The sequence below is a fragment of the Momordica charantia genome (genome assembly GCF_013281855.1).
Source record: "Momordica charantia cultivar OHB3-1 chromosome 4 unlocalized genomic scaffold, Mcharantia_2.0 BLBB01000004.1, whole genome shotgun sequence".
Taxonomy (NCBI): domain Eukaryota; kingdom Viridiplantae; phylum Streptophyta; class Magnoliopsida; order Cucurbitales; family Cucurbitaceae; genus Momordica; species Momordica charantia.
In genome coordinates, this window is record NW_028275162.1 from 25350431 (window position 1) to 25372959 (window position 22529).

At 34.8% G+C, this 22529-nt stretch overlaps 3 protein-coding genes and 1 pseudogene across 4 annotated transcripts; 3 read left to right on the forward strand and 1 right to left on the reverse strand.

The window, feature by feature from the left end:
* The first annotated feature begins 1096 nt into the window (after nt 1-1096).
* LOC111006031 (serine carboxypeptidase-like) lies at nt 1097-4641 on the forward strand. The gene is made up of 9 exons (XM_022277768.2): nt 1097-1571; nt 2057-2225; nt 2415-2534; nt 2749-2892; nt 2979-3129; nt 3241-3329; nt 3667-3925; nt 4045-4178; nt 4278-4641. The coding sequence occupies exons 1-9, from the start codon at nt 1237-1239 to the stop codon at nt 4404-4406; spliced, it is 1530 nt and encodes a 509-aa protein (XP_022133460.1). The 5' UTR covers nt 1097-1236; the 3' UTR covers nt 4407-4641.
* Nucleotides 4642-7197: 2556 nt separating this feature from the next.
* Nucleotides 7198-10567, forward strand: LOC148212061 (serine carboxypeptidase-like). Its single transcript, XM_088122379.1, has 9 exons — nt 7198-7552; nt 7988-8156; nt 8370-8453; nt 8701-8848; nt 8930-9055; nt 9167-9255; nt 9593-9851; nt 9971-10104; nt 10204-10567. The coding sequence occupies exons 1-9, from the start codon at nt 7419-7421 to the stop codon at nt 10330-10332; spliced, it is 1272 nt and encodes a 423-aa protein (XP_087978505.1). The 5' UTR covers nt 7198-7418; the 3' UTR covers nt 10333-10567.
* A 2440-nt stretch (nt 10568-13007) lies between these two features.
* On the forward strand, nt 13008-16424 carry LOC111006108 (serine carboxypeptidase-like; annotated as a pseudogene). Its single transcript, XR_015790318.1, has 10 exons — nt 13008-13044; nt 13122-13479; nt 13915-14083; nt 14297-14380; nt 14629-14776; nt 14858-14983; nt 15095-15183; nt 15520-15764; nt 15884-16031; nt 16133-16424. The product of XR_015790318.1 is annotated as a serine carboxypeptidase-like (transcript).
* An 897-nt stretch (nt 16425-17321) lies between these two features.
* On the reverse strand, nt 17322-21666 carry U11/U12-31K (RNA recognition motif and CCHC-type zinc finger domains containing protein). Its single transcript, XM_022278668.2, has 2 exons — nt 20764-21666; nt 17322-17802 (listed from the first exon to the last, which is right to left on the reverse strand). Exon 1 carries the CDS (start codon nt 21561-21563, stop codon nt 20799-20801), a length of 765 nt encoding a protein of 254 aa, XP_022134360.1. The 5' UTR covers nt 21564-21666; the 3' UTR covers nt 17322-17802; nt 20764-20798.
* Nucleotides 21667-22529: the final 863 nt, after the last annotated feature.

A 22529-nucleotide genomic window follows, 5' to 3' on the forward strand; every position in this document is an offset into this window, starting at 1 on the left:
TTCAATTAATTTGATCGGAAATCTAACATTATTGTACGTATTATAATTTATTATTCACAAACTTGTACTGTTTTGAGGACATCCAAGGAGAGCAATTAATTATTGAAAAAAAAAACAATATATCTGAACATTTTTCAATCATCCATTATAGATTAAGTAAATACATGGTTTATATTTGAATTTTAGTACTTCTACTAGATTTTAAAAAAATGGTACTTTCAGAAAAAAAAAAAAGGCACTTTGAAAATATTTTAACTTTTCGTTATTTTTGTTTAAACTTTCAACTTGAGAGAAAAATTATTTTAGTTATACTTTTGCTAATGGATCAAGTTTATGTTGGTTTTCGTTATATTAATTACTTGAATTTAATTTTAGTTTTAATTGTGATATTTTTATAACATTTATATTAAATAATTTTTTTGTTCCTATATTTTAGCTTTCATTCATCTTAGTTCAGGTTGATCGGTATTTTTATGTTCACTCTTCGTAAGTACGCGGACAAGATGGACTAAAATGAATTTATATTAAAAACTTTTCATAATTGATAAATTCTATAAATAGGGACATGGACAAATTCTATAAATAAGGATAAAAATGTTCACTCTTCAGAAGTACGTGGACCATATGGACAAATACAAATCATATCACATAAATTATTATTATTATTATTCTTTTTGAGTATCACATAAATTAACTTCCATTTAAATGTTATTGTTATAACAATAGGCCGTTTTTACCCAACTATTATACTTAAAAAGTCGACTGCCAACCTGAATATAGCTTATATATAAATTATACTTGAAAAGGTCAACTACCACCTAAATATAATTTAAAAGGTACCTTTTTAGTTCAATCCACACCTTATACTTATACCAAAAGAATTAAAAGAATCAGCTATATCATAGTAATTACTAATTATGTTGGAGTTGAGTCTTGAATTCTGTATGTATAAGTAATCAAAACTAAAATTGCGTGCGATGTACGTCAATCTGGACCGTTCACGCACAACGGTCCCACTGAATCATAAATGGTCCTAGTAAATAGACGGCTAAGATCTGCGTTACGTACGGCGAAGAGATACAAGCGAAATACTCTCGATCATTTCCCCTCCACACAAACAAACGATGCTGCTCTCTGTATCTTCGTTCTGAAAATCGGTTCCTCCTGCCATTGTTCAGTACTCATCTTTGATCTTTCTGAGCAACTCTTCGATTTTTGTATCACAGGGAACAAGCAATGAACGGATCGAGCTGTGTTTGTACTTTGTTCCTCATTCTGATTCTTTATTCGGCTTCGTCTTTGGCTGGAATAGTTGATGATCGGCGTGTTCCGCGCTCCGGTTTTCCTTCCATCCAGGCCGAGGACCTGATCAGAGAGTTCAATTTGTTTCCTAAAAGTGATGCCAATATCGTCCATGGAAATCTCGAGAATTCCTCCATGGTCGCCCTCGGGTCGAAGAGAATCGTGGAGAAGCGTTTGAGATTCCCATTCCTTGATGATTCTGAGGTTTCTGTAGAAGACCTGGGCCACCATGCTGGATACTACAAGATCGAGCATTCTCGTGGTGCGAGGTGAGGCTTTCGTAACCCTAGCGTTTCACTTCAGTCCTGCATGTTTTTGTGTGTGTGTGGTGGATTGTCTCATCACATCATACCCGGTATCTTGAAGAATTATTGTTAATGGTTGGTGTGACTATTTGGTATAACTAGTTTGTTCGCCTGAGCATTTATGTCCGATTCGGTGAAGAATATGTTGACTTTCCTTTACAGTTTACCAGCTGAATGTGATGTTTATAGGAGTGTGGATCGTGGATGTTATTGCGAATACTTTTTTCAGCATGTTACTAATTATAATCTATGTTTTAATCACAATTCTTTGTTTTAATTACAATTTATTGAAATGGTAGTTGGTTTTTTCTGCTATTGGCAAACATTTGTGTGAACATAAACAAAATAGTTTGTTGAAGCTATCCAAATTCCATTATCTATTATTGCTCTGTTCTGTTATAATGTGTGTGGGTTGTGCTCAGCGTTTTAATTGTTCAATTTTTGTGTAGGATGTTCTACTTTTTCTTTGAGTCCCGCAACAGCAAAGCAGATCCCGTTGTTATCTGGTTAACTGGAGGCCCAGGATGCAGCAGTGAATTGGCTTTGTTTTATGAAAATGGGCCTTTTAAAGTTACTGATAACTTGTCACTTGCTTGGAATAAATATGGTTGGGATAAGGTATATCTGTTTGCTACTTTATTTAATTTTTTTTTTAATTTTTTGGTTCTCTATTTGGTTATATTATATTAGCCGAGCAGTTAGGCAACTGTTTATTATCTTCAACTCATATGGGCCAACATGTCCATACAAACGTTCACATGGCTGCAAGAGGAGGATATGTTACAATTTTTATTTCCCTTGCTGCAGGCATCAAATCTTCTGTATGTTGACCAACCAATTGGTACTGGTTTTAGCTATAGTTCTGATAGACATGATATTCGTCATGATGAAAATGGTGTTAGTAATGACCTGTACGACTTCTTACAGGTATTTTTCCTTCATTTCTCTTTGTTAAGTTACTGGTATTACTCATTGATTTTGGAGAAAAGTATTTTTTTAATTGTTATCATCATTGATTCAACATTTGGGACAAGCTCGATTGTTTGTTTGACTAACTGTGGGTGAATGTGAAGAGCTCAAAATTCTTGTGACAAATATTAAAGACTCTCAATGATGGGACATCCGGATTTTTTGTAATCAGGCGTTCTTTGGCGAACACCCTGACTTTGTGGAGAATGACTTCTTCATAACTGGAGAGTCTTATGCTGGGCATTATATTCCTGCTTTGGCTGCCCGGATTCATCAAGGAAACAAAGCCAAAGAAGGAACTCATATAAACCTTAAAGTATGTTTAATGTGTCTTGTAGTTAGAGCAGTAATGTACAAAATATTCTTCTTCTGACGTGATCTATCTATAAATTTTTTGGTCAGGGATTTGCTATTGGAAATGGTCTTACTGATCCTGCAATCCAATATAGAACTTACCCAGATTATGCATTGGACATGGGCATAATTTCTAAGGCTCAATATCACCGTATTAACTTGTTGGTTCCACCCTGCGAACTGGCAATCAATATCTGTGGTCGGTATTTTTTAGCTTGGCCTGTGATATTTCTGCGGAACCTCTCTCTCTTTCCTCTAGCTTGTAATGGCTTCTTCTGATATATTTTTTTAATATGCCTTACTTCTCCAGGTACTGATGGCACACTATCTTGCTTGACTTCTTATTATGTTTGCAACGCCATATTTACCAGCATTATGTTCCATGCTGGTGATATGAATGTAAGAGTACCGCTTTTCTTTCTGATCACAGCATCAGAGTTTTAAATTAGTGTTACTTCTTATGACCTTGGTTGATTAATCTCTACGGAATAATTGTTTTAGATAATTTACAAGACGAATAATTTGCAATTTCCAGGATATTTTTTGAATCACATCTATCATGTCTCTTCTACCTAATCTGAATGGCCTTCATGACAATTAATAAAATCAGAGTAACCTTATTTCTACAGTTTATTGATTGAAAATGGGAATGTTGCATGCGTAGATAAAAATTTTCTGTAGAAACCAAATAGATTTTTACTGACTACAAGCAATTAACTTTTCCACTCTTGTTCAGCATTATGATATCAGAAAAAAGTGTGAAGGGAGACTTTGCTATGACTTCTCAAATATGGAGAAATTCTTGAACCAGCAATCTGTTAGGGAAGCCCTTGGAGTTGGGGACATAGAATTTGTTTCATGCAGTACTTCGGTCTATAGGGCCATGCTAGTGGACTGGATGAGGAATGCCGAACTGGGTATACCCACTCTACTCGAGGATGGGATCACGATGCTTGTATATGCAGGAGAGTATGATTTGATCTGCAATTGGCTAGGTAACATTCAGACATGATATTAAATCTTATTAATGGATAAATAATTAAGCATTCACTTCACAATGCCCATCATGTACATATTTTTTTTCTAATTTTGGAGCATGATTATATATGGATAGGTAATTCAAGATGGGTAAATGCAATGGAATGGTCTGGTAAGCAGAACTTCACGGCTTCCCCTGATGTCCCTTTCCTGGTTGATGGTTCAGAAGCAGGATTGCTTAAAACACATGGGCCACTCAGTTTTCTCAAGGTTTCTCTCTCTCTCTCTCATATTTGCACTGTTGTAGTGGATTTCAAGTTCTTGGTCGTTTCTGGTGGTTATGTTATTGTATTGGATGTGTGATAACAGGTTCATGATGCGGGTCACATGGTCCCCATGGACCAGCCCAAGGCTGCACTAGAGATGCTGAAGAGATGGACTCAAGGCAAACTCCATGAAGAGTCAGTTGATTCAGAAACCTTGCTCGCTCAGATGTGATGATGGCAGGCAACATAACTGGACATTTGTCATTACAAGTATGTAGATATCTTTTAATCTGCCGGATCTATTTTTAATGTTTTATCCATAAATTTTAAGTTAAGATGCCCTGTTTTTCACTGGGTGTTCTTCGATTTAATATATCGCATTTTAGTTTTATAATCTTTTGTTTTTCTACCCCAACTTTGTTGTCAATTGGTCTCAGGCGAAAAAAACTCAAGTACTTTTTACTTCAGTCTGGAAGACTTTCATGAGTTTTCTTGAATGACTTTCATGAGTTTTCTTGAATGATCTTTTTCGGTAGTATAACATGTGGGGTGGATTCGAACTACTTTTTGATCATAAATAGGTGCTTTAACCAATTGAGCTATCCTCAGGTCGACTTGAACGGATTTGATAAAAACGTTCTAGTAAGAAAAAAATGCATTCTATCATATTATTAGTTTGTAGATATACGTAAATTTTCTCCTGCTCTTTTGCTCTTTATTCAATTGATTCAATAGAGAAGTCGTAAATTTGGCCACGGGGAAATCGTAGGTTTTTTTTTCCTTAAGCTAAAAAGTATCTCGAATCTATGTTAAGAGAATTTTCAAATCTGCATTCAAATTAGAAGCCAGTGTAGTGTGTCAACTTCATTCAATCATTTTTTTCCATCAAGAAAAGGAGATTAATTTCTTTGTAGTTCCCACCATTCTTATTGAACAATCTTTTATTATCCAGCTCTTCTCCCTCATTCCGTTCCTTTTTTTTTTTAGTACTTCAACCAATGGAGTATGATACAGATTGAAATCTCTAACTTCACAAAAAGTTAGGCCCTTATTTACTTACAAGAAATCAGAATGGAAAGGAATGAAAATTTTTCGCAATGATATCCACTGGGATGAGAATGTTACTTTGATGTTGTTTACTGTAATTTTTTTTAATACTAAATTTATCTGGAATCATAATAGGAAATAAGATATATAATAATTACTAATATACTAATCTAATTTTTAGTTAATTACAAATATATTATTGTGCTTATCTTGTCAATTATTTATTTATTTCGTTGATAATAAATGTTTTTTTATAACAATTTATCTAATATTAATACATAATAAATAATTAAAATAAAATTACAACAACTAAAATAATTTTTTATTAGAACAACCACGATTTAATATCAAATATTATTAAACTTCATAGTTATAATAATAATGAATTCCATTAAAAAACGTATTGATATTAATAGATAATGACAAAGCAAAATTAATTATTTGAACAAATTAATTAATATTTTGTAATATTTTATAATAAAATTAACTAATAAAAACTGTATAAAATTTTCTCAGAAGAAAAACTATTAGTAGTATAAATAATAAAAATGTAAAATAATTAATTAAAAAATAATGAGTCTTATTACTAATGAGAAATAAATGGTAAAAGTTGTGATGTAATAATTATTAAGGTATATATGCCTGAAATTGGTGAGGTTTTTTAAGAAAAGGAAAAAAAAATTAGGTTCTTAAGAAAAGGAAAAAAAATTGATTGAGGTCGTAAGAGAATGAATAATTACAAAGTTTAGGATGTGTCCTACCAATTTATTTCGTTAATACCATTTTGATTTATTTTATGTATTAATAGTCATGGTACAATGACACCGTATCATGATGTTGTAAAGTCAAAATGAACATAGTTCAGGTCATAGATCTACAATCAACAAGTTGTAAATTCGATATCTCACCTTCACACGTTGTACTAAAAAAAGATGTTATAAAAAGAAAAAAAATCTCGATATTATTCCATTCCAAGATCCCCAAGCATGTCGTCCAATATTTCCCAACCCTGCTTCAGAGTTTATTTAACACTTGCCAATGCAAAAACATTTCACTATCCCTTTCTTTCAAGAATGAAAATAGGAACAGAGTAGTTTCAACTTTTCCTTTTAAGTACAAAAACACTTTTTGATGTATGAAATATAACAAAAAGGATCCTACACAAAAACCGGATGTCAAAATATATACCTTTGACTAAGAGATGAAAAGTTTATCAAAAGTTTAAATTTCCATCGTATCTCAAGTGTTGTAGAACTTGAGAAGAGAAAAAATTGTAAAAATAAAAAATAAAAAATTTGATGATGTCTCATGTTCACTCCAAAAAGATTGGAATTGAAAGTGTGTGAAACAATTTCTAATAAATCGATCGCATAAAAGACAGGATCCAACTTGTATCATTGATACTACAAGAAATTTAATCAATTTAATTTAAAGAAAAAAGAAAAGCAAAATTGGAACAAAAGCATCTTTTGATTCGTCGATCCTTAAAAAAATAAATAATCAAAATTCCATCGTGAAGTGAGAATTCAGAAATTCATAAAAAGTTACAATCTCCGTCGCGTAATAGTGCACTCACTACATGTAGTTGCCAAAAAAAAAAAACGCCTAACATATTAAATCTTACGCAGATCGCGATCATGAAAAGTCCAACATACATGATCAAATGTAATCCCTTTATGAAAACAATACCCTTTTTTATTTTTTCACTAATCACTTTTATTGCCAATAAGAACGAAATAAATAATTTGGGTATTATTCAAGAGAAGAAACCTGTTTCTGTAGGCAAGGACAGTGAAACAAGGAGTTGTTAAAAGACCTGATCTGGACCGTTCACGCATAACGGTCCCACAGAATCAGAAATGGGCCCAGCAAATGGACGGCTGAGATCTGCATTACGTACGGCAAAAAGATACAACTGAAATACTCTCCATCATTTCCCCTCCATTGTTCAGTGCTCTGCTCATCCTTCTGAGCAACTCTTCCATTTTCGTATCACACTGAACAAGCTGTGAACGGCTTCAGCCTTGCCTCTGTTTCTACTTTGCTCCTCCTTCTGATTCTTTCTCCGGCTTCGTCTTTGCCTCGAATCGTCGATTCCGATTTTCCTTCCGTCCAGGCGGAGCACCTGATCAGACAGTTCAATCTGTTTCCTGCTACTGATGCCAATATCGTCCATGCAAATCTCAAAAATTCCTCCATGATCGCCCTCGGACCGAGGAGAATCGTGGAGAAGCGGTTGAGATTCCCATTCCTTGACGATTCTGAGGTTTCTGTGGAAGACTTCGGCCACCACGCAGGATACTACAGGATCGAGCATTCTCGTGGTGCCAGGTGAGGCTTTTGTAACCCTAGCGTTTCGGTGATTTACAGGATACACTGGCGTAATTTTTTGCATACTTCAATAATCCTGCAGGTTGAATTTTTCGTGGTGGTCTGGTGGATTTTCTCATCACATCATACTCGGTATCTTCAAGGATTATTGTTAATAGTTGGCGTGACTACAGTTTACCAGCTGAATGTGATGTTCTGGAAGTGTGGATTATGGATGTTTATTGCTAATACTTTTTTTAGCATGGTACTAATTATAATATATGTTTTAATCGCAATTCGTTGTTTTAATTTCAATTTATTGAAACAGTAATTGATTTTTTCTGCTATTGGCCATACATTTGTGTGAGCATAAACGAAATGGTTTGTTGAAGCTATCCAAATTACATCATCTATTATTGCGCCGCTCAGCATTTTGATTGTTCAATTTTTGTGTAGGATGTTCTACTTTTTCTTTGAATCTCGCAACAGCAAGGCAGATCCTGTTGTTATCTGGTTATCTGGAGGCCCAGGATGCAGCAGTGAATTGGCTTTGTTTTATGAAAATGGGCCTTTTAAAATTGCTGATAATTTGTCACTCGTTTGGAATAAATATGGTTGGGATAAGGTATATTTGTTTGCTGCTTTATTCAATTTTTTTTCTTTTCTTTTTTGGTTCTCGATTTGGTTATATTAGATCTTTTTTTAAGGTTAGGATCTAGCTAGCCGAGCAGTTATACAACTGTTAATTATCTTCAACTTATATTGGGCCAACGTGTCTATACAAACTTTCACTTGACTGCAAGAGGAGATGTTACAATTTTTATTTCCCTTGATGCAGGCATCAAATCTTCTGTATGTTGACCAAATGATATTTCGTCACGATGAAAAAGGTGTTAGTAATGACCTGTATGACTTCTTACAGGTATTCTCCCTTCATTTCACTTTGTTAAGTTAGTGGTATTACTCGTTGATTTTGGAGAAAGTACTTTCTTAGTTGTCATCATCATTGATTATTCAAAAAAAAAAAAATGTTATCATCATTGATTCAACATTTGGGACAAGCTCGATTGTTTGTTTGACTAACTGTGGGTGAATGTGGAGAGCTCAAAATTCTTGTGACAAATATTAAAGACTCTCGATGATGGGACCTCCGGCTTTTTTGTAATCAGGCGTTCTTTGGCGAACACCCTGACTTTGTGGAGAATGACTTCCTCATAACTGGAGAGTCTTATGCTGGGCATTATATTCCTGCTTTGGCTGCCCGGATTCATCAAGGAAACAAAGCCAAAGAAGGAACTCATATAAACCTTAAACTATGTTTAATGTGTCTTGTAGTTAGAGCAGTATGTACAAAATATTCTTCTTCTGACTTGATCTATCAATAAATGTTTTGGTCAGGGGATCCTGCAATCCAATATAGAACTTACCCAGATTATGCATTGGACATGGGCATAATTTCTAAGGCTCAATATCACCGTATTAACTTGTTGGTTCCACCCTGCGAACTGGCAATCAATATCTGTGGTCGGTATTTTTTAGCTTGGCCTGTGATATTTCTGCGGAACCTCTCTCTCTTTCCTCTAGCTTGTAATGGCTTCTTCTGATATATTTTTTTAATATGCCTTACTTCTCCAGGTACTGATGGCACACTATCTTGCTTGACTTCTTATTATGTTTGCAACGCCATATTTACCAGCATTATGTTCCATGCTGGTGATATGAATGTAAGAGTACCGCTTTTCTTTCTGATCACAGCATCAGAGTTTTAAATTAGTGTTACTTCTTATGACCTTGGTTGATTAATCTCTACGGAATAATTGTTTTAGATAATTTACAAGACGAATAATTTGCAATTTCCAGGATATTTTTTGAATCACATCTATCATGTCTCTTCTACCTAATCTGAATGGCCTTCATGACAATTAATAAAATCAGAGTAACCTTATTTCTACAGTTTATTGATTGAAAATGGGAATGTTGCATGCGTAGATAAAAATTTTCTGTAGAAACCAAATAGATTTTTACTGACTACAAGCAATTAACTTTTCCACTCTTGTTCAGCATTATGATATCAGAAAAAAGTGTGAAGGGAGACTTTGCTATGACTTCTCAAATATGGAGAAATTCTTGAACCAGCAATCTGTTAGGGAAGCCCTTGGAGTTGGGGACATAGAATTTGTTTCATGCAGTACTTCGGTCTATAGGGCCATGCTAGTGGACTGGATGAGGAATGCCGAACTGGGTATACCCACTCTACTCGAGGATGGGATCACGATGCTTGTATATGCAGGAGAGTATGATTTGATCTGCAATTGGCTAGGTAACATTCAGACATGATATTAAATCTTATTAATGGATAAATAATTAAGCATTCACTTCACAATGCCCATCATGTACATATTTTTTTTCTAATTTTGGAGCATGATTATATATGGATAGGTAATTCAAGATGGGTAAATGCAATGGAATGGTCTGGTAAGCAGAACTTCACGGCTTCCCCTGATGTCCCTTTCCTGGTTGATGGTTCAGAAGCAGGATTGCTTAAAACACATGGGCCACTCAGTTTTCTCAAGGTTTCTCTCTCTCTCTCTCATATTTGCACTGTTGTAGTGGATTTCAAGTTCTTGGTCGTTTCTGGTGGTTATGTTATTGTATTGGATGTGTGATAACAGGTTCATGATGCGGGTCACATGGTCCCCATGGACCAGCCCAAGGCTGCACTAGAGATGCTGAAGAGATGGACTCAAGGCAAACTCCATGAAGAGTCAGTTGATTCAGAAACCTTGCTCGCTCAGATGTGATGATGGCAGGCAACATAACTGGACATTTGTCATTACAAGTATGTAGATATCTTTTAATCTGCCGGATCTATTTTTAATGTTTTATCCATAAATTTTAAGTTAAGATGCCCTGTTTTTCACTGGGTGTTCTTCGATTTAATATATCGCATTTTAGTTTTATAATCTTTTGTTTTTCTACCCCAACTTTGTTGTCAATTGGTCTCAGGCGAAAAAAACTCAAGTACTTTTTACTTCAGTCTGGAAGACTTTCATGAGTTTTCTTGAATGACTTTCATGAGTTTTCTTGAATGATCTTTTTCGGTAGTATAACATGTGGGGTGGATTCGAACTACTTTTTGATCATAAATAGGTGCTTTAACCAATTGAGCTATCCTCAGGTCGACTTGAACGGATTTGATAAAAACGTTCTAGTAAGAAAAAAATGCATTCTATCATATTATTAGTTTGTAGATATACGTAAATTTTCTCCTGCTCTTTTGCTCTTTATTCAATTGATTCAATAGAGAAGTCGTAAATTTGGCCACGGGGAAATCGTAGGTTTTTTTTTCCTTAAGCTAAAAAGTATCTCGAATCTATGTTAAGAGAATTTTCAAATCTGCATTCAAATTAGAAGCCAGTGTAGTGTGTCAACTTCATTCAATCATTTTTTTCCATCAAGAAAAGGAGATTAATTTCTTTGTAGTTCCCACCATTCTTATTGAACAATCTTTTATTATCCAGCTCTTCTCCCTCATTCCGTTCCTTTTTTTTTTTAGTACTTCAACCAATGGAGTATGATACAGATTGAAATCTCTAACTTCACAAAAAGTTAGGCCCTTATTTACTTACAAGAAATCAGAATGGAAAGGAATGAAAATTTTTCGCAATGATATCCACTGGGATGAGAATGTTACTTTGATGTTGTTTACTGTAATTTTTTTTAATACTAAATTTATCTGGAATCATAATAGGAAATAAGATATATAATAATTACTAATATACTAATCTAATTTTTAGTTAATTACAAATATATTATTGTGCTTATCTTGTCAATTATTTATTTATTTCGTTGATAATAAATGTTTTTTTATAACAATTTATCTAATATTAATACATAATAAATAATTAAAATAAAATTACAACAACTAAAATAATTTTTTATTAGAACAACCACGATTTAATATCAAATATTATTAAACTTCATAGTTATAATAATAATGAATTCCATTAAAAAACGTATTGATATTAATAGATAATGACAAAGCAAAATTAATTATTTGAACAAATTAATTAATATTTTGTAATATTTTATAATAAAATTAACTAATAAAAACTGTATAAAATTTTCTCAGAAGAAAAACTATTAGTAGTATAAATAATAAAAATGTAAAATAATTAATTAAAAAATAATGAGTCTTATTACTAATGAGAAATAAATGGTAAAAGTTGTGATGTAATAATTATTAAGGTATATATGCCTGAAATTGGTGAGGTTTTTTAAGAAAAGGAAAAAAAAATTAGGTTCTTAAGAAAAGGAAAAAAAATTGATTGAGGTCGTAAGAGAATGAATAATTACAAAGTTTAGGATGTGTCCTACCAATTTATTTCGTTAATACCATTTTGATTTATTTTATGTATTAATAGTCATGGTACAATGACACCGTATCATGATGTTGTAAAGTCAAAATGAACATAGTTCAGGTCATAGATCTACAATCAACAAGTTGTAAATTCGATATCTCACCTTCACACGTTGTACTAAAAAAAGATGTTATAAAAAGAAAAAAAATCTCGATATTATTCCATTCCAAGATCCCCAAGCATGTCGTCCAATATTTCCCAACCCTGCTTCAGAGTTTATTTAACACTTGCCAATGCAAAAACATTTCACTATCCCTTTCTTTCAAGAATGAAAATAGGAACAGAGTAGTTTCAACTTTTCCTTTTAAGTACAAAAACACTTTTTGATGTATGAAATATAACAAAAAGGATCCTACACAAAAACCGGATGTCAAAATATATACCTTTGACTAAGAGATGAAAAGTTTATCAAAAGTTTAAATTTCCATCGTATCTCAAGTGTTGTAGAACTTGAGAAGAGAAAAAATTGTAAAAATAAAAAATAAAAAATTTGATGATGTCTCATGTTCACTCCAAAAAGATTGGAATTGAAAGTGTGTGAAACAATTTCTAATAAATCGATCGCATAAAAGACAGGATCCAACTTGTATCATTGATACTACAAGAAATTTAATCAATTTAATTTAAAGAAAAAAGAAAAGCAAAATTGGAACAAAAGCATCTTTTGATTCGTCGATCCTTAAAAAAATAAATAATCAAAATTCCATCGTGAAGTGAGAATTCAGAAATTCATAAAAAGTTACAATCTCCGTCGCGTAATAGTGCACTCACTACATGTAGTTGCCAAAAAAAAAAAACGCCTAACATATTAAATCTTACGCAGATCGCGATCATGAAAAGTCCAACATACATGATCAAATGTAATCCCTTTATGAAAACAATACCCTTTTTTTATTTTTTCACTAATCACTTTTATTGCCAATAAGAACGAAATAAATAATTTGGGTATTATTCAAGAGAAGAAACCTGTTTCTGTAGGCAAGGACAGTGAAACAAGGAGTTGTTAAAAGACCTGATCTGGACCGTTCACGCATAACGGTCCCACAGAATCAGAAATGGGCCCAGCAAATGGACGGCTGAGATCTGCATTACGTACGGCAAAAAGATACAACTGAAATACTCTCCATCATTTCCCCTCCATTGTTCAGTGCTCTGCTCATCCTTCTGAGCAACTCTTCCATTTTCGTATCACACTGAACAAGCTGTGAACGGCTTCAGCCTTGCCTCTGTTTCTACTTTGCTCCTCCTTCTGATTCTTTCTCCGGCTTCGTCTTTGCCTCGAATCGTCGATTCCGATTTTCCTTCCGTCCAGGCGGAGCACCTGATCAGACAGTTCAATCTGTTTCCTGCTACTGATGCCAATATCGTCCATGCAAATCTCAAAAATTCCTCCATGATCGCCCTCGGACCGAGGAGAATCGTGGAGAAGCGGTTGAGATTCCCATTCCTTGACGATTCTGAGGTTTCTGTGGAAGACTTCGGCCACCACGCAGGATACTACAGGATCGAGCATTCTCGTGGTGCCAGGTGAGGCTTTTGTAACCCTAGCGTTTCGGTGATTTACAGGATACACTGGCGTAATTTTTTGCATACTTCAATAATCCTGCAGGTTGAATTTTTCGTGGTGGTCTGGTGGATTTTCTCATCACATCATACTCGGTATCTTCAAGGATTATTGTTAATAGTTGGCGTGACTACAGTTTACCAGCTGAATGTGATGTTCTGGAAGTGTGGATTATGGATGTTTATTGCTAATACTTTTTTTAGCATGGTACTAATTATAATATATGTTTTAATCGCAATTCGTTGTTTTAATTTCAATTTATTGAAACAGTAATTGATTTTTTCTGCTATTGGCCATACATTTGTGTGAGCATAAACGAAATGGTTTGTTGAAGCTATCCAAATTACATCATCTATTATTGCGCCGCTCAGCATTTTGATTGTTCAATTTTTGTGTAGGATGTTCTACTTTTTCTTTGAATCTCGCAACAGCAAGGCAGATCCTGTTGTTATCTGGTTATCTGGAGGCCCAGGATGCAGCAGTGAATTGGCTTTGTTTTATGAAAATGGGCCTTTTAAAATTGCTGATAATTTGTCACTCGTTTGGAATAAATATGGTTGGGATAAGGTATATTTGTTTGCTGCTTTATTCAATTTTTTTTCTTTTCTTTTTTGGTTCTCGATTTGGTTATATTAGATCTTTTTTTAAGGTTAGGATCTAGCTAGCCGAGCAGTTATACAACTGTTAATTATCTTCAACTTATATTGGGCCAACGTGTCTATACAAACTTTCACTTGACTGCAAGAGGAGATGTTACAATTTTTATTTCCCTTGATGCAGGCATCAAATCTTCTGTATGTTGACCAAATGATATTTCGTCACGATGAAAAAGGTGTTAGTAATGACCTGTATGACTTCTTACAGGTATTCTCCCTTCATTTCACTTTGTTAAGTTAGTGGTATTACTCGTTGATTTTGGAGAAAGTACTTTCTTAGTTGTCATCATCATTGATTATTCAAAAAAAAAAAAAATGTTATCATCATTGATTCAACATTTGGGACAAGCTCGATTGTTTGTTTGACTAACTGTGGGTGAATGTGGAGAGCTCAAAATTCTTGTGACAAATATTAAAGACTCTCGATGATGGGACCTCCGGCTTTTTTGTAATCAGGCGTTCTTTGGCGAACACCCTGACTTTGTGGAGAATGACTTCCTCATAACTGGAGAGTCTTATGCTGGGCATTATATTCCTGCTTTGGCTGCCCGGATTCATCAAGGAAACAAAGCCAAAGAAGGAACTCATATAAACCTTAAACTATGTTTAATGTGTCTTGTAGTTAGAGCAGTATGTACAAAATATTCTTCTTCTGACTTGATCTATCAATAAATGTTTTGGTCAGGGGATCCTGCAATCCAATATAGAACTTACCCAGATTATGCATTGGACATGGGCATAATTTCTAAGGCTCAATATCACCGTATTAACTTGTTGGTTCCACCCTGCGAACTGGCAATCAATATCTGTGGTCGGTATTTTTTAGCTTGGCCTGTGATATTTCTGCGGAACCTCTCTCTCTTTCCTCTAGCTTGTAATGGCTTCTTCTGATATATTTTTTTAATATGCCTTACTTCTCCAGGTACTGATGGCACACTATCTTGCTTGACTTCTTATTATGTTTGCAACGCCATATTTACCAGCATTATGTTCCATGCTGGTGATATGAATGTAAGAGTACCGCTTTTCTTTCTGATCACAGCATCAGAGTTTTAAATTAGTGTTACTTCTTATGACCTTGGTTGATTAATCTCTACGGAATAATTGTTTTAGATAATTTACAAGACGAATAATTTGCAATTTCCAGGATATTTTTTGAATCACATCTATCATGTATCTTCTACCTAATCTGAATGGCCTTCATGACAATAATAAAATCAGAGTAACCTTATTTCTACAGTTTATTAATTGAAAATGGGAATGTTTCATGTGTGGATAAAAAGTTTCTGTAGAAACCGAATAGTTTTATACTGCCGACAAACAATTAACTTTTCCACTCTTGTTCAGCGTTATGATATCAGAAAAAAGTGTGAAGGGAGACTTTGCTATGACTTCTCAAATATGGAGAAATTCTTGAACCAGTAATCTGTTAGGGAAGCCCTTGGAGTTGGGGACATAGAATTTGTTTCATGCAGTACTTCGGTCTATAGGGCCATGCTAGTGGACTGGATGAGGAATGCCGAACTGGGTATACCCGCTCTACTCGAGGATGGGATCACGATGCTTGTATATGCTGGAGAGTATGATTTGATCGGCAATTGGCTAGGTAACATTCAGACATGATATTAAATCTTATTTATGGATAAATAATTAAGCATTTACTTCACAATGCCCATCATGTACATATTTTTTTTCTAAGTTTGGAGCATGATTGCATATGGATGGGTAATTCGAGATGGGTAAATGCAATGGAATGGTCTGGTAAGCAGAACTTCACGGCTTCTCCTGATTTGCCTTTTCTGGTCGATGGTTCAGAAGCAGGATTGCTTAAAACACATGGGCCACTGAGTTTTCTCAAGGTTTCTCTCTCTCTCTCTCTCATATTTGCACTGTTGTAGTGGATTTCAAGTTCTTGGTCGTTTATGGTGGTTATGTTATTGTATTGGATGTGTGATAACAGGTTCATGATGCGGGTCACATGGTACCCATGGACCAGCCCAAGGCTGCACTAGAGATGCTGAAGAGATGGACTCAAGGCAAACTCCATGAAGAATCAGTCGATTCAGAAAACTTGCTCGCTCTGATGTGATGCCAACATCAACTGTACATTTGTCATTCCACGTATGTAGATATCTCTCTTTTTATCTGCCGGATTTATTTTTTTTAATGTTCTATCCACAAAATATAAGTTAAGATGTCCTGTTTTTTACTGGGTGTTCTTCGATTAAATATGTCGCATTTTAGTTCTGTAATCTGCTTTTTTTTTCAACCCCACTTTGTGGTCGAGTGATCTCGGAAAAAAACTTGGGTACTTCTGACTTTAAAGGGGAAGAATTTCACGAGTTTTCTTGAACAGGTTGATAAAGATTACAATGAGGTTTTAGTAAGAAAATATATTTTAGTATTACTACTAGTCTTTGGAAATTCGTAAATTTTCTCCTGTTGGGGTACATTAATCTCATAGAACAAGTTTCTTCCGCTTAGGTCAAAATATACTTTTGGTTTTTGAGTTTGAAAAACAGAAAAATGCAAACTCCCGAATTGAAGTCCCCTCTCTATCAAATTGTATTTTACTCTTAAATTTTTTTAACCTCCAAATGCAACTTTTTATGCTCTAATCATTATCATTAAACTTTTACCAATTCGAGAAGTCTTGAACTTTTACCAAATTTTGTTAATCTTCACCTTTTTTTTTTTTGGGTCTTCCCTTCGTGTTTCTAAACTAAGGATTAAATGATAAATGAAACATTTATTTTTAAGTTAATAAGAAAATCAATTTTAATTAAAGTATTTTAGAGATGGGAGAAAAGGGGCGATGAGAGGGAAGGAGAGGAATCCACCACTATTTGGCGGTTTTATATATAATAGTTATATATCGTTGAATTTATGATTTCATCATTCCATTTTTTCTTTCTATTACTCATTTTAATACATCAACAATGAGTATAGTTTTTGACGTCCTTTAATAACCTTCTATTTTGGGAGAGCGACACCACACCATTAATTAACTGACGAACTATATTAACTACTTCAAATAATATATATACTTTTACAAATTGAGAAAGTAGAAAAGGGAGAGACATAAACTATATCAATAAAAAGGGTATAATTTATAAACCTATAAAATTGGAATCTGAAGGGCGATCAAGTTGAAGTTAAAAGTTGCCATGCATATTAGGAAAAAAGAAAAACATTTTTTTGCATTTGCAATACGTATTAGGAGAAAGGAAAAACAAGAAAACCAAATAAACCCACATTTTTCCTTTTTAAATTTCCAATACCCATATCATTAAACAAGTAATTCCCCACTCCAATCGATCACATGGCCTCCTCCCTCCTTCCTAAAGAAAGACTAAACTTTTTTTTTTCTCCATGGCCACACCCAACTTGTTTGAAGGGAACCTTAAATAAAGCTTCCTCTAACAGAAAGGCAGTATTCCTCCATTGCTTAGTTTTGCTTTCTGTCTTCTCCACCATTCACTGTCCTAGAAGAATAGTTGCTGAAGGCAGCCAATGAAGGGCCTTGATTTGGTGACTTCCTCCACAGGATATATTCATTAATACTACCTCACCTCACATACTCTTGTTACGCTTAAGCTTAACATGAAGTCCTGCAACCTTCTGAGCAATCTGCAGGCAGGTTGTAGAAAAGGAAAAAAAAAAAAATCAATGGTTTCATGTACGCTCGAAAAGGTTCAAATTTGGGAGTGGGTGAATTAATTTCTAATAGATGCAATCCAACAATAAAAGCTTTCATATTAACCCTTCCTTTCCTAGAGAGCATCTAAGAAGTCCCAATCTACATGATCAAATGTCGTCCCGCTATGTAAACAAGACACTTTATTACCGATAAGGGTGAAATCGATAATTTGCCTATTAGTCAACAGAAGAAACCTCTTTCTGTGGGCAAGGACAACATAGCCGATCATGTGGAGGCCAACAATCAGATTAAAGCCTATGTCCTCTACTGTAAGTGCGAAATAGATTACGTAGGTGCAGCCATGAATGATAACTTTTCTGCTAACTATAAGAATACCTTCCGGATATCGTTCTTGATACATCCTGAGTCCGGCCTTTATATAGAATTCTGTGACTATACTAACTCTTAGAATACCTTCTGTATATCACTATTGATCATGATGATTAGTTGGCTTTTCAATTTTCGCATGAATTGAAACCTATAAAGAAAATGAAGCAGTGAAACAAAGAGTTTTTTGAGGACCTGACAAAAACAAGGAGTCCTTAATTTAGGTAAAATCGGGCTTATACCATAAAGGTGGCAGGCTGCTTCCAGAGAAGAAATAGTGGTGGTAAGTGGCTCAATGGATAAGAAAACTATATTTTCTCCGTGAGTTTGTTATGGCAACAAAAGGAAAACTCCATGACCGAGCTTCTTCGTTAAAATCAGAGGTGTCTTTTAAATGAGAAGAAGATTGAGAAAGAAACGAAAAACTATTCTCCAAAACAGAAAAGCCAAGGTGCTGCCCTGAAGCTGAGCGGATTGACTAGAAAGCCTAATTCGGAGGTAGGCAGTAAATGGCTGAAGCAGCCGTATGAACTGAACAGAATTTGAATATCAGTCTAAGCTTTGTTAAAAAAATTAAACAAAAAAAGGTGACTTTCATTAAGAAAATGAAGGGAAGAAAATGGTAAGTGGTAATGCAAAGACAGGGCCAGACCAACGGGGATCAGCCAAAAAGAGAAAATAAATAAATAAATAAAGTTACAGTTGAGAGGCCTGATTTTTTGTGAAAAAAAAGAAAGGGATATTACAAAAGAACTTAGAAACAAGACCAAGTGGATGCACTAACATAAGCAACCACCGAAACTACACCCCAAGACCTCTACACCTGTAAAAACCCTTCTATTCCTCTCCAACTAATTCTCCTCAAAATGACAACGAGATAAGCCTACCAGAGAAGTTTTTCTTCCTCATGAAAGAGGGAAGGCCTAAAGAACTCTTCCATCGACAGGCGACTCCTATGATTACCCAGGAGATCTCATACATCTAAACAAATTACGACACTGCAGAGAAAAGGGACACCGTAAAATAATGATCACACTCAAGCTTGCCAATATATAAAACACACTGTGGGTAAAAGCAAAGGAATAAGATCTCTGAAGAAATTCAAGCCATTCAGGGGTGTTAATCCCTACTACATAAGCAACCAACCATATGAAGAACCCAACTTTCTTTGAAATTATCACGAAAGAAAGACAGAGAGAGAAAGAGAGAAGAGGAAGCCTATCACGAAAGAAACAAGATGAATGAAGAAAGAATTAGAAGGAAAGATTTGAGGGATCAACAGACCAAATACACTTATCCATCTAGAATTAAGTTATGCACAGAGACGAGTTTTATATACTCAGAGAATGTGAAGCCCTATTTCGCTGGCGGGGATGTGATTTGTTTAAACTAAGTGATTAAATTACAATTAAATTCCCATAGTAATCTTTAGATCTGATGAGGAAGCTGGAAGGTTCTCCCTCCCTAAGTTTTCTAACGAGCGTATGGAAATTCTTCTTCCAAACTCCTTTCATAGCATATCTTGTGACAAGTTTTCTTCTTAATCAGACTAGTTATCACCAAAGGGATCTGGAAGAGAAATTTTTTTTCAAGTAGACTCTTGCTTTGGGAAAAACTGAATTCTAATGACAATTATAAAGGATGTTACCTTTTATGCCATTATACCTAGATTGGTGCATTATGTGTCGAACTCGTGGGGAGAATCAGAACTTCCTCCATTATTCATTTGCCATAGATTCTTGGGACAAGTAATTTAACATGTTAATTTACCTTGGAGCCGGCCTTGTTGATCGGAAGAGTAATAACCTACACTGATAAAAGTGGAGATTTTGCTTCTTTTCTTTTTACAAATCTAGTTTTGTTACTTCACTTCAAATCGGTGTATCTGCATTCCCCTCCGAATGCTTTTGTAATTAATTCTATCTCATTGTTTATGCCTCAATTCCCTTGGCTTCTATGGAGGTTTCTCACCTCTATTTTTCATCTAATCTTAATAAGCAGTACTGTTTCTTCGTAAAAAACTAATAATAATTGCTCAAAGCAGCATGGACCGTTGATCAAGTCTGGATCCTGCAAATAAGTCTAAGCACAAGGGAAACGATATTTGCAGTAAAATTTCTGCAGGTGTTTTGTTCCGTAATCCCGATGGCCAACTGAGTCCCATTCATTTCCTTAAAAATCAACGGCATTAAACATAGGCACCGTGGTAAAGAATACACAAACTAACTCATGCTCGGTGGATTTAATATGTTAACACAATAGCACCTATACTCTTTTATATTACCACTACAAAAATCCTTAAACTCTTAAAAAAAGGCGGGTTATTGCTATTGGAATACACTGTTAACAACAGTTATCTCTATCCTCAATGCTCCTGGCATTATTGCGAAGCAAAATGTAAACTACGTATACTCACTCTAACCCATCGCACCCGGAAGCCTGAAGCCTAAATTTGATGTCTATAAGCTTAGTTTCATCTAACAATGACTCCCAAACATCATGCACCATAATCATACAAAACTCGAGCTCAAAAAATAACAATACAATGGTTGGAAACCACGTACCTTCGCGAACTCTTTCAAGAGAGAACGACTGGAAGTTACTCATCTTCATCACTCTCGTCACTGAAATAACTCGCTTTCTTCCCTTTTTTCCTCTCTGCAACGTTCTCACCGCCGGTCAACAGTCTCTGGTCCGCATCTCCATCCACAACCGAGGCCCAATTGTCATCCTCGAACCCTTCTCCACCATCCGATCCCCAGTCCTCCTCGTGCCTTGCACCGACTCCACCCCTCCTCCCCCGCTTCGGCTCTGGTCGCTCCCTTGGCCCCAATTGGTTTCTAGGGCACTCATAAGACAAATGCCCATCAACCGCACCGCACTCGTAGCACCTACTCTTATCCTTATAAACCCTCTTCCTTATAAACTCCGCGGCGCGGCCATTATCGGTCGCTATAGCAGCCTTCAGAACACGGCCATTCAAAATCTTCCCGTTCATCTCTTTACAAGCCTTGACCGCGTCGTCCTGCGAAATAAACTGGATGAAAGCAACGCCGCGAGATCTGCGGGTCTGGCGGTCTTTCAACACCGTGACGCGAGCGATCTTACCGAAGGTGGAGAAGAGAGTATGGAGGTCGGAATTGGTGAGGGAATAGTCAACATTGGAAACGTAAACAGTCGATTTCGAAGGCACCAAACCTCCAGAGCCGCCGCCGGACTTGATGGAAGAGTGTGAGTGTGCTTGAGACGACTGTGAAGATGACGGCGGCGGAGCAGAAGATGCGGCGGAGGGATATCGGTAATAGAAGGTTTCGTCGTCGTCGCTGTCGCTATTAGGGTTTGTTCTCTTTCCCTTTCGCGCCATTTCTTCACCTTCAGGCTTCAGCTTCTCGCCGGCGGGGACTACTGGTTTACGCTGCTTCTAATTTAACCTAAAACCTTCAAATTAATTAAAATAAAAAACAATATTAGTTAATTGTTAAATTAGAATTTTAGTGGTGTTTAATGCTACTCATGTTTAATAAACTTTTTCGGAAACACATCGGATATATTTATCATATCAACGGTTGAGTTATGTTCATTTTAATTATGTCTAATAAATTATTGAATTAAATACTTATCAATATATATCAACTATCGTTAAGTTACGCTCATTTTTATTATATCTAATAAACTACTGAATTAAATATATATATAATATATATATACACACAACTTTAATTTCATGTTCCTTAAAAAAAAAAAAATATTTCAGGTCAAATATGTCACCAACTTAAAATTCATATCTCTATTATCTCTGATAACGTGAATATAATTCAAGTGTAATTCATATCTCTATTATCCCTGATAACGTGAATATAATTCAAGTTAAAACACTTACTTATAATTAAGATATCGTGAGTTCAAATTTTTCATCTTTTTATTACAAAATATTTATTATGCAAATATATGTATATTAACTTTCAATTATAAATCTTAAATTTATGTCGAAGAAACATTATAAGTTTTGTATTATTTATCGTGAACTTTTAATTTTATAATAAAATAAGTTTTTTTTTTCTTTTTGCAATCGTGTCCCCCTATATTTAAAAGCTATTCTATCAACTTTCAAGTTCATATATATTAAATTATTAGATTTAAAAAATGACTTGATTTTATATTTATTAGATCAGTAAATTTTTGAAAAATATCTAATAGATATGTATATTTTAAAAGATCGTTAAAAATATAGTTGAAAGTTTGATTCACAATTTATTGATTAGAAAATAAGTCGATAATTTTTGGTGAGTTACGCTTGGCATAAAGTTAAAATTTTAAAATATGGTTAAAC